Source organism: Stegodyphus dumicola, chromosome 4 (assembly GCF_044657685.1).
Source record: "Stegodyphus dumicola isolate Sdum_Otavi_A_Nest chromosome 4, ASM4465768v1".
Lineage (NCBI taxonomy): Eukaryota > Metazoa > Arthropoda > Arachnida > Araneae > Eresidae > Stegodyphus > Stegodyphus dumicola.
In genome coordinates, this window is record NC_140771.1 from 55074665 (window position 1) to 55087585 (window position 12921).

At 32.1% G+C, this 12921-nt stretch overlaps 1 protein-coding gene across 1 annotated transcript in view; it reads left to right on the forward strand.

The window, feature by feature from the left end:
* The window catches only part of LOC118184954 (uncharacterized), a 256390-nt gene that overhangs the window by 192515 nt on the left and 50954 nt on the right, over positions 1-12921 (forward strand). Inside the window, exons 7-8 of the mRNA XM_035354747.2 lie at positions 5827-6064; positions 10651-11004. Coding sequence (XP_035210638.2) covers positions 5827-6064; positions 10651-11004 — 592 coding nt within the window. The remainder of the gene's footprint in view (positions 1-5826; positions 6065-10650; positions 11005-12921) is intronic.

Genomic DNA, 12921 nt, shown 5'->3' on the forward strand with positions numbered 1-12921 from the left:
CACTAGAAATTTGGACATTTGCGAGTCCTGAGTTTTAACAGAATAGAATCGTTTTTTTTCCTTTAAGAAGAGGAATTTATATGTGACTGCCCTTGAGTTATTCAAAAGCTGTGCAAAAATAAGTTCTTTTATAATCTGTTATCACTTTTATGAGTGAACTTTGAGAAAGGTGCATGGAGTTTGTAGTACACTTAAAGACCATATTGTATGGAAGTGACTCAGAAATTTTTCAGATATCTGTAGATGATAAATAGAAGAGAAAAATTAATGGTTAGATTTGAAAATATGAAGTATTTTAACTTAGTGGACAATTTTTTATTGGCCAATTGCAAGTTGTTCAGCATAGAATAAATTTTAGGCAGAAGAAAAAATGGAGTTAATGCAAAAATATTGTTGCACTATGATTTTGAAGTAGGATTAAATAAAAGAGCATGCATTCAACATTTACGATTAGCATTTGGAAATGAAGGTTAATCTCATGGCTACTGTATTTAAGATGGTTTACAGAATTTCAGAGGTCGCAGCTTTCTTTGGTATGAAGGAAACACAGGAATCCCCATAATTTAATAGGTTCAAAAAGAGGAGCATGTCAGAATTCAATTACTTAAAGATGATGGCCACTGCATTATTTCTAAAAGTGTAACTGGTGATGAAATGTATACATCATTTTTTGATGTTCCAGCATGTAAAGAAAGTAAATTATGGGTCTTTGAAGATGATCCCATGCCCATAATGGTGCAAAAACTGTGTGCCGTGAAAATGGTAATGTTTGTCGTTTGCTCCAGAAGTACAGGACCTGTGTCAAATCCATCAAGCTAGAAGGATAGGAGACAGTCCCATCTAACTGGTACACCACTAAGTGTCTTCTAGAAATTCTTCAAGAAGTGAATGTTAGGGGACTCATTCTCCATCATGACAATGCATCTTTTTATTTAGCAAGATTGACAGTTGAGTTCTTTTAACAGAAACACATGAAAGTGATAAAACATTCACCTTATTCACAACGATCTAGCTATATGTGACTTTTGGCAATTTTTTAAACTTACATGGACATAGTTTTCATTCTGAAGACGAGATTTATGAAGCTATAAATGTATTTTTTTCATCGATTTCAATGAATGAATGGCTTAAGGCATTTAATCTTTAGAAAATTTGCCTGCAGAAGTATATTGATGCTGAAAGAGATTACTTGGAACACTCCTAAAATTTCGTAAGTGTAACAAAAAAAAAAAAAAAAAAAAAAAAATCCTGTCTCAAAAATTCCAGTGACCCTATATCGAACTTAAACAACTGTACAGAACTCATTTATATGTCAAAGGTTTTAAAATTTGCTACGCTTATTTGCTTCTAATTACCCTTTGCTCTCAGATTTAATGGTATGTTTAAAGTATTTTATTTTTAATGATTTTATATTTTTCTGTATATTTTAAATGCATATATGTATGGAAAATAGGAAGCATCTTTATGCTTTGATGTAAAATGTAGAATAACTGAACAATTTCTTGTAATGTCTCTGTTTTATTTATTTACTCAAAGAGGTAAAGTGTGGTTAGCTATATATTAAGCAAATAATTTCTTCAAATTAATTTTTTTAAAAACCTTCTGAGTAACAATTTAGTAGCTTTTTTAAGTAGTCATAAAAACTGGATTTATGAAGCAATTATTACTATTTTTTGTTCAATGATTTTCTGTTCTGTTTGTTTGGATTCTGTTCTGTCTGTTTGTTGTATTTGATCTGGATATAAATATGATTAGTTATTTAAGAAAGTAAGGTAATTGGCACTTCAGGATTAATGTGGTCATCTTGGCTGATTGATTGATTAATTACCAAGGTTAGTAAATATAATCCAGATTTTAAACTTACAGTAGATTTTATTTCCAGACTGTTTTGACAAGGGTTATTATCGTGATGATATTGTCAACAATATACAGTCAAAAGTCGTTAATCCAGACTCGTCGGGACTCGGGGCGATTCTGGATTATCGATTTTTCCGGATTATAGATCATCAGTTTAAATCTGGTAGGATGGCATGCAGAAATAACAAAATTAAAAATATGAAACCGTAATTTATGAAATAAAGAACAATTATGATCTGAAGGGTATCAAAATTTACAAAAAGAAAAAGCTTAATATTTATTTGTTTAATTTATTAAAAATTTCTTTTAATGTAAGTTGTTTAAGTTGCTTCGTTTCATGAGATGATACTTTCTCTTTAATTCTATTAAACAGACATAATTTCTTGTTTAGTTAAACGTTCCGCTGTTCAAGTCCTATAATTGCTGTGTCGAGAATACCGACTAATTTGTCAATTGAAATTTTTTCGTTTTCAATAACCTCTGTCCCTTTCTTCACTATCGGAAGCGAATTATAATGATGAGGAACTTGTTTTAGATCATATCAAAGACGTAGTACATCGAGATGAAATACTACATTTAGTAAAGAATTATAAGCCAAATAAAATAAAAACATCTGCCCTGGAGATAAGGATAGTGCTGACAGATCAATTTCCAATTCATTGCGCGCCGCGGCATTCCCCCCGCCGAGCAGCATGAAATTGATAAACAGATTTCGGATTTCGAAACATACCTTCACTTTAGATCCTTTACATATTAGCAAATATATATCGGAAATTCTATTTGATATAATCGAAAGTTCAAGCTTACTTTTATAAAATTTCTCTAACAGTCTGCAAAAAATAATAAGCCGGATCCAATTCGAAGATTAAGGAACAACGCAATCTGCAACATTAACTGAATTAGATAATTTTAGCTTATACCGTCCGTTATACATTAAACATGCATGCGTGACGCATGCGCAGAAAGTTTATAGCTTTGAGGTCTGGATTATAGATCATTCCGGTTTATGGGTGTCCGAATTAACGACTTTTGACTGTATATCATTAGCAAGGAATAATTTCATGGATTATATACGAGCACATGAAAGCTGCACAGTTAGATATGGAATATACTGGAACAGTATGTAAATACCAAGATAGTATTTAAACTTTGTATTTATATTCAGTGAGTACAGCTATTAAGCGTTCTATTAAGCTTCTCACATTGCTAACATATCAAAAGACTTTTAGAGATTTTGCCACTTGGGGGAGTGAGGGCAAGCCTTGGAGTGTTCTCTCATCAAGCCCACCTTTTGTTCGAACAGTTGTGGTTGCATGTTTTAGACTATTGGCGAGACATGACTGTCTACAGAATCATTTATTTCGCATTGGACTAGCTCAGTGGTCGGCAAAGTGCGGCTCCAGAGTCGCATGTGGCTCTTTGGCTCCTTAAGTGCGGCTTTGGTACAACTATCCACGGAAGGCGCAATAATATTTTCAGTAAAAAAAAAAAAAAAAAAAAAAAAAAAACACTTGGTAAGAAAAAAATTACATCTTATTTTGATAAATTAAAATTCTTCTATAAATCGAGAACGTGTATAATTTTTTGTTTGAGTAAAAAGATAGATAGGTAATTAAAATTTTTATTGTTGTAAAAATAGGTAATGAACATTGAGTTGAATTAGTTTTCGTAAACGAAACATAAACCATGTACAAGCTACCGGCATGTGCGTGCATGCTTTTTATAAAGTAGTGAAGGTGCAAATTGGCATCACAGAGCAGCAGTTGCAGTGTGAACAGTTTTGTCTTATCTACCGTGTCTGCGGTTGTCCTGTCTTATTAAAAAGTTGTTGTATTTTTTAATCTAGCTGCACATCTTACAGGTATTTCTATACAGTTTTATTACACCTGCTATGTATGTTTGTGGTTCCGGTACAAAATTTGTATTCGATTTTTCGATAACTTCTATTTATCCAAATGTTGGAAGTTTACTTCCATTTTTGGTCATATTAAAAGTTTTGTTATTCTGATGATGGAAAAAATTATTTTTTTCTTTTTAGTGCAGTTACATATATTAATAAAATTGTATTTTTTAAAAAGATTTAACAAATTTTTATTTTTATCAATTTAATAATGATAATAATTTTGTGCTGGTGGCTTTAGAAAAAAATATATTTGGAATGGTTTTATAGGCACCCCAATTAACATGGCTACCATAAAAAAAGCAAAGAAAAATGGTAGATGAAAACCACGAATTTAAAGTTGAGTTGATCGAGAATTTTGCATTTATTCAAAAGTCGAATGGACTTCTGACATGTCTTATGTATAAGGAGAAATTCACGCATAGCAAGAAGTCAAATTTAGAGAGACACTTTACAAGAAAGCACGCATCATTTAAGAACTAAATATCCTACCAGTGATGCAAGGATAGAAAGCAGTTTAGGAACTTCAGAAGAGTCAAGTGTCGTCAACTTCTGTGTTTAATAACTGGATGCAATCTTCCAGCAATATTAATATGGCAAGTTTTGTTTGTAGCCAAGAGATTGCTAAAAGCGGAAAACCGTACACAGACGGCGAATACACAAAAAATTGTTTTATAAGTGCATCCGAAGAGCTATTTCGGGATTTTAAGAACAAAGCAGATATTCTGAAAAGAATTAAAGAGTTACCATTGTCTGCCAAAACCATTAAAGATAGAGCAATTAAAATGTGTTTGAATATAACCACCTAGCATATCCAAGATCTAAAATTGGTTTCGCCTTTATCAATAGCAGTTAGCGAGTCTTGTGACTTAAATGATACAGCGCAAGTTTCACTTTTTGTAAGATTTATGTCTCATTCAGGCCCTAAAGAAGAACTTTTAGGATTATTGCCACTCAAAGTTCAGACGCGTGGAGAAGATATCGCCAATGCTGTAATTGAGTGTATGGATAAACATCATATTCCCCTCAATAAAATTGTGTCGATTTCAACAGATGGGGCCAAAAGTATGACTGGCGTAAGAAAAGGGGTTGTTGCTATTTTGAAAGAAAAAATTAATCTCGAGATACTCATTTACCATTGTATCATTCACCAAGAAGCGCTTTGTGCGCAAACATTTCCGGAAGAAATTTGTAAAGTTATGGAATTAATGATTACCATTATCAACTCCATTTTAGCTAAAGCTCTTAATCATCGCCAATTCAAAGAATTTTTATTTGAAATGGAGAGTGAGTACACTGATCTTCTGCTTCATAACAAGGTACGTTAGTTATCAAGAGAGAACGTTTTAAAACGTTTCGCGTCCCTTTTTCCGGAAATTAAAGCATTTCTCCTTGAGAAGGGCGTTCACTATCCAGAATTAACAGACGATCAGTGGATTTAAAACTTTTATTTCATGGTAGACGTTGCGTCTCATCTACCAAAACATTCAACATAGATACATCGTTGATCTGCCAATCAGTATTTATTATACTTTCCTTTCATCACCACATGTTTATCAACACATGACAACTTGAGTAATGATGCCTAAACAATTTTTTATGTTAGTAATTGAATATTAAAGTAGTATGGTAACCTTTTATGTTGACATTGCACTTGGCGATGATTACTGATTTAAGTTAAATGTGCTAAAAATGTTGACGAGGAAAAATTTAACAAAAATTTCTCTCCGTATGCTAAAAACAGATTTTTGTTGATGATACTGATAGAACCAAAGATTACATTTATGGCTGTTTGAATTAAGAATAACTAATTTGTTATTAACATAAACCCAGAACCAGCACCAGGGCTTGTATGGCCACACCGGGCCTAATTTCTACATGCTGTTTTACTATATTTAAACTGATGATATAATCTGAAAAAAGTCCCAAATCCGGAATCGCTGAAATCCCAATGAGTCCGGATTTCAGACTTTGTACTGTATTTATACAATTCAATTATAATATTTACGCAAAATCTGATTTTTTTTTTTTTTTTTCCAAATATAGTTTTAAAATTTATCTATCTTTAGGCCAGAAGATGTGGACAAAGCTTTGGAAGTCTCTAAGGATAAGTTGTTTTTTGGTTGTAAAATTGAAGTTACAGCCCATGAAGGCCTAGATGCTGAGGACAATGAATTTAGGCCTCTAGAAGCAGAATTAGATGAGTTTCATCCAAAAGCAACACGGACGCTTTTTATTGGAAATCTGGAGAAAGATATTACAACTGCGGAATTGCGGAAGCATTTTGAGCAGTTTGGGGAAATAATAGTAAGTGGGCCATCCAAAATTCTAGAAATGTATTTATTGCATTGGAAGATTATTTGAAAGTAATGAGTTCTACTTTTTTTTTTTTTTTTTAATTTCATTTGATTTATAAAAAATTGGTCATGTGACAACTTTTTAGTTTTCAGAAATATGTTAATAAGTTATCAGTTTAAATCTCATCTTCTCTGCATTACCTCTCATGGTGTAACTGATTAGCACATCCAGCTAAAAAGATCTGTTGTTTGAATTGTGCCAAGGGAAAAGTTGGATCTTCCATGTTTCTTGTAAACCAATACACCATATTCCCAGTAAACTTTTACAGTGATGCACCCACATTAAAATGTACAAGAAGGTAATTAGTTGCTCTTTGAAATGAAGAAGACTATAAGGAATTACTACATTCTCTCATATCAGTTACCTCATCTAACCATGGAAGATCTGTGGCTCAGCTCACTGGGAAAGCACAGTTGATTTTTCACATTTATCACTCCCAAAATCCTAATAATCTCTATGATTACTGCCCAAGTTAATAAGAATGCAGTATGTTTAGTGAATTTGATAAAATTCGATTTTATTTTTAGATAGGTTTTTAATGAAAAAAGCATATTACAGGATAAGCTGATGTGGGTTTGGTGGGACTGCTGACTAACTGTCTTGGTATCTTCTCATTTATTAAAAAATCAGTTTTAAATGTTATTGAATTTAGTTAATCTAAGAACATTTATTTAGATATATTGTACATTGTTGATTTTCAATTCATTTTTGTTAAATTCCCTCCCCCCAAAACAAATAAAATTATTTCTTCCTTCTATGTATTTAAATAAATTAACTGTGGCCTGATAATTGGAATTCCCTTGCTTATAGACTGGATTGTGGTATAATTATGTTTTTTTTTTTTTTTTTTTCCCTCTAATGCTAATTTTTCTGTGTTACAGTTTGATGGTGTTTATGTTTTGTTGTAATGTTTCTATTTGCAGTGTGATTTTATTTCTTTGCATAATTTGTGCTTACCAAGTAGTGTTTTCAGATGTAATAACAAGCTCCTAAAGAGTGTTTTTTTATTTATTTTCGTTCCCCCCTTTTTTATGTTATTAAAAAATTTTTGTTAATTTTGTTGTGAAATTTTTTTACAGCTGGAAATTTCATGGAAATGTATGAAATGTATTATTTCAAAACAAAATTATTTAAGAAACTTGGTTTCATCTGTAAAAATATTGATACTCCAGCTATGAAAATGCTAGATTTAAAAATAAAGAGAAAATGAGCATGAAAATATTAGATTTCTGCATGCACCTAAATGCTATTTATTTAAAAGAAATGACGTTATGTATATTATGAATTGGAAAATTTTCGTTATCAGATAGCATGAACAGTTCATACTCGTCTTCCATTATATTTTCAAACACATTATCAAATTCTGTTTAAATTTCGCCATCACTGTTAATCTGGTCTATAAATAATCATCTTCTGTTCAATCTAGATTATTAGATATACTACTTTTTAAAATCATTTTTGAATTATATCAGGTTTAATTTCATTCCTTCCTTTCACTATCCACTCATGTATTATTTCTAGAATGGAGTGATGCATTTGACCTTCTTTCGTAAATATTTCCTCACCTTCCAACATCCATGTATTTCCACTGTCGTTTTAAATTTTCTTTAAATGGTTTATTGATACACACACATCTTAAAGACTGGCATTAATCAGCCTGAAATAACTGCCATGTGTGTATTGCACTTTTTCAACAGATTCTTTTCATTATCTATTAGATGCGACCTGAGCTAAAAGACCTTTTGAATTCTTTAAGGCAGCAGAATGTGTTTGCCAAGGATTTCTTATCCACAGTTTCACACCATTTTCATCCATTCATCCTTTCTCATGAAACTTTGGAAAATTATATTTCAGCATTGTCTTTCTTTTAAAAATAACCATAGGTTTTAACTTTGTACCATCAGCTAAGGAGGAAAGCACTATGAGGTGATATTTTTTGTGGTCTATTGTTTTTATGTGAACCGTTTTTGTTCCTTTTACATAATTTTATTTCGTACTTTATCAAACATTACTGGAGTTTCATCCATATTTCCAGTATGTTACAATAAATAATTTTTATTTTTGCTTTCGTAGGTCAGTAACATATTTCTGGAAACTTATCAATTAGTTGTCTTAATCTTTCGTCAGCCTTTGCAAAACTTTTCTTTTTCTCATAGAACTAAATTATTCCATGCCATAAAGCAATTACGCCAACTCAAAGTTGCTTTAAAGTTTTATCTTTCATTTGCATTCTTTTTTGCCCACATTAAAGAAATAAACATGTGCACTGCTTCTTGTTACAATTAATCCTTTCTGGCAGTTTTTTAGGGTAGACTTATTTCATTACTCCTTTGTGCAAAGCACATTTATTCTTTGGCATATTAATTATTGTGATTTCATTCTTCTTCCACTCGATATGGAATTATCATCAATATGAAACATCCTTGCTGCAGCATGATTTCTTTTTTTTTTTTTTTTTTTTTTTTTTTTTTCCCACAGATTGAATGATTGAAACCAGCAAAAATGAACACTGGATCAAATTTATTTCAACTAAAGCAAATACAATTGACTAAAGCTTTTAAGGTTCAAAGACACACTTTCAAATCGCTACAGAAAGAGATAACGTCTGACTGCTAATTCAGCAAATTCATTCAGGTTGGAAGTGCATCCCAAATATATGACCTTCTTTTCTCGAAACCATAGAATAACATTCTTGCACACACCTAGATTGAATACAATCCACCCCCTTCACAGAGTTATTTACTCCCTCAAGAATCCACCCCCCATATTTTGTTTCCCTTATCATTTGCGAGTTCAGTATGCCATTGTTCGAAAATACGAGAAAAATCTTTGAATGAATGACTTCAAAAGGTAAGAGCCTCATAGTGTGTTTATAAATGAATGATGCGGTTTTAAAAAATTAATTATAAATCAATGTATTACTTTATATGGGTAAATCTTACAGCATAAGCAGTGACAACTGTCAAAGTTTTTGTTGCATTAACCACATTCCTTCAATATATGCACCCTTGTTGACACGACACACTTCTACATGGTATAAAAATTCTTCCCATACTTGGTGTAGCATGTCTGCCATGATAGTCTGCAGTTCATGCTTTATCCAGTCACATACTTCCTCAAGGGACATGGCATTGGTGGTACATGAACTCAGTCTTTGACGCGTTCCCAAAGAAAGAAATTGCATGGGGCTAAATAATCCAGCAAGCAGGGTGGCCAGAGGAGAAGGTTGTTGTCTGCTGTTGCAGTACGTCCTATGCAGTGTTGGTGAAGAACACAAGAAGCTCTCTTACATTTCTGTAAAAATGGGGTGGAGCACCATCTAGTTGCAAAATGTGATTACCATAATTGATGTTCAGCTGGGGTAACCACCACATTTCCAACTGAGTCACTGGTCACAGTTCTTTGTTTAAAGAAAAATGGGCCATGCACTTTTTTGTAGGACACCACACAGCAAACATTCACCTTTGGAGAATGGTGCCGATGCTCTATCTATGTATGTTGTTTCTTGCTTCCTCAGAAATGGACATTGTGTTTGTTCACCTTGCCACTTGAGAGTGGCTTCATCATAGAAGATGAGTCTTTCTACAAAACCATCTGCCTCCATTTTTAACTGCATCTTTTCACAAAAGGCATGCCTTTTCACTTTGTCTGCTGGTGTAAGGACGTGCACTCATTTCGCTTTGCACGGTTTAAAGCATAGCTCCTTATGTAACACCTTCCACACCATATTTTTTGGCATGTCCAATTTCCTGCTTACTTCACTGAGTGACTTGCAAGGACTTTGCTGATGTGCAATGCTGATTCTTTCAGCATTTGCATGAGACTCACGAGGTTGACCATAACTTTAGCCTTTACAAAGGCATCCAGTTTTCGTGAACTGTTGGTACCATCTACTTATGATATTCTTGAGTGGTGGATTTTTCCTAAACTATGCACGAAACTTGCATTGCACTTTAACTACAGATCTGGACACCTCAAGGCGGAGCACACAGAAAGTCTTTTCCTGTTGTTATGCTATTTTGGAAGCTGGTGCTGTAAATGTGCAGTAAGCATGACAAGCAAACGGCAAGTAATGCATAAGAAACTTCGACAGTTGCCAATGCTTCAGTGTAGGTTTTATCACAAGTAAGGAAATAAATATTGATTTATTATCAATTTTAAAAACCGTATCATTTATATACACCGTGTATCTTTAAGGTTTCTTCCTAAAGAAAAGGGTGTGCGTTATATGGGAATATACCTAAAAATAAAAATATATAATTTGAAATTATTGATGTACGTCATACGCTGGAATATATGGTAATTTCACTTCTGTTCTATATATTTTGCTTTTTAGTAGCATTCTTTTCTTAAAACTAAAGGGTGTTTTCTATCATAGATTAGTAGAAGTTTCTTAATATTTTATTTATGTAAATTGTATTGTGCATAGCAATAATTAATTTCTTCTAATCAGTCAAGTTTTTATGCATTTTGGGAGGAAAAAAAAATGTTACTTTAAATTTAGAATGAATAATAACTATTTTTTCTTTACATAGGAAATTGACATTAAAAAGCAAGGTGCTCAGACATCCTATGCATTTATCCAGTATTCTGACATTGCAAGTGTTGTGAAAGCTATGAGGAAGTTGGATGGTGAAAATTTAGGTGCTAATCGAATAAAGTTGGGTTTTGGAAAAAGCATGCCCACGAACTGTGTTTGGTTAGACGGCATTGTGGATACTGTATCTGATAAATTTCTTGCTCGCCATTTCAGTCGATTTGGTATTGTGGTCTACACAGCTGTAGATCGTGAAAAAGGCCATGCACTCATTTTTTATGAATCTGTAGAATTTGCCCAAATTGCTGTTTCTGAAATGAGGGGCAGGATCCTTCAAGGCAAAAAACTACAGGTAATGAAATATGTGAATACCTCTGTATGAATTCATTCATAAATTAAAATTTTTTTTGCTGGAATATTAAATTATGTACATTTTTCTTGTTTTTTTTAAATGTCACAATAACATATTTTCGATATGGCTTTTCTTGCTATGTAACTTGTTGTGTTTTGTAACTAGTTTATTTCTTTGGATGTGTTTATAAAGCGTAATTCCAAATTTCTTTTATGCATCGGTGGCTGCTAAAATGGGAGAATGCCCGAATTTGTGCAGACTGTAATGCTACATTCATTATCTGCGATTCACACTTTAAATGATTGTCTAAATCTTAATATCTTTGAATGAAACATTTTGGCTTGTTCAGCCCATCTCTGTTTTAATTAATTGGAATCAATCCACATTTTAATCTGTTATAATTTTTAAAAGATACATAGTATAAAAGTTTAAACTTTATAGTTTTTAAAAGATTCAAATTGGGTATAAATTGTGAAACATTAAATGTTAGTTATATTTTTAACCCAAGCAAACTGTTTTTAACACTGTACCAAATTTTATACTAGTACAAATTGTTTTATTATTGTACTAGGATATTTCAGTTTCTTTTGTGCATTATTCTTTTAACCTTGATGGCAGTTTTCGATTCTTGCTTATTCTTCCTATTATTGTGTTGTAAACCTTTTAAAGCTTCTAAGCAGTCTAAATCTCTTCTTAAGGAAGATGTAATTCAATGCGTTCTGATTTTAAATTGCATTTCTTTCATGTGTTTGTTGTTTTGTTTCTAAATTTGTTTTTATTTTATCTACATAGGAAGCATATCTTTGGATTTCATAAAAAATCACATCGCCAAGATTTTTTTGGGGGGGGGATGGTTTGTAATGTAGCAGACCTTTTCATAATATACCTGGATCATGCTAAATTGGCTACACAGGTATAATAGAGTGTATAAACACAACAGAATCAAAATACTAAGTGCAGTCTTTAAAAACAGTCTTTACAAAATCATACTTGCATACTCCTGTAGGTCTAAGTAGACAGGCTAGAACTTTTCCTGTTGAAATTTCAACTTTAAAGGGTAGTGCACAGTGAAGCATGAAATAAATATAAATTATAAGATAGTTACTTTAGAACAGGTGTTTCCATTGGGGTCAGTATTGGTCTTTCGTGGCCAGTGAAATTTAAAAGGGAGTCAATTATGATCTAGGTATTGATAGCTAATACTCATCAATAACTGATCAGCATAATCAAGATCCCATTGATTACAAATAATAATAGTAAAATTGATAATAAATTGTTTATTGATATAAAGCTGTATCATGTGGTAAGGAAGAAATCTTATAACTAAATACAGTACAAAGTCTGTAATCTGGACACGTCGGAACTTCAGCAATTCCAGATTAAGGGTTTTTCCGGATTATAGATCATCAATTTAAATCTGGTAAGATGGCATGCAGAAATTATACAATTAAATATATGAAACTGTAATTTATGAAATAAAGAGCAATTATGATCTAAAGGGTATCAAAATAAAAAAATAATAATAATAAAAAAAAAAAGCTTAGTATTTATTTGTTTACTTTATTAAACTTTTCTTTTAATGTAAGTTGTTTTAAGATGCTTCCACAAAAAATTCAAAAAGTTCCTTTTTCTTTTTTGTGTCATCCAATGCCATACTCCTCGTATAATTTTGAGAGGGATATGCCTTTATCCATTTTTTGCAGCAATTCCACTTTTTGTTTGATGGACATCGAAACATGGTTTCACTTTGTAGATCCTTTGGCAGCTTCAGAATTGGAAACTCTTTTTGACATAAGTTCAAGTTGGTGGGTAACAATGAATGAAACAATGGTAATAATGTTGTTGGGTAACAATGTAATGAAAGTTCAAGCTTAATTTTTATAAAATTGCTCTAACAGTCTCCAAAAAATAATAAGC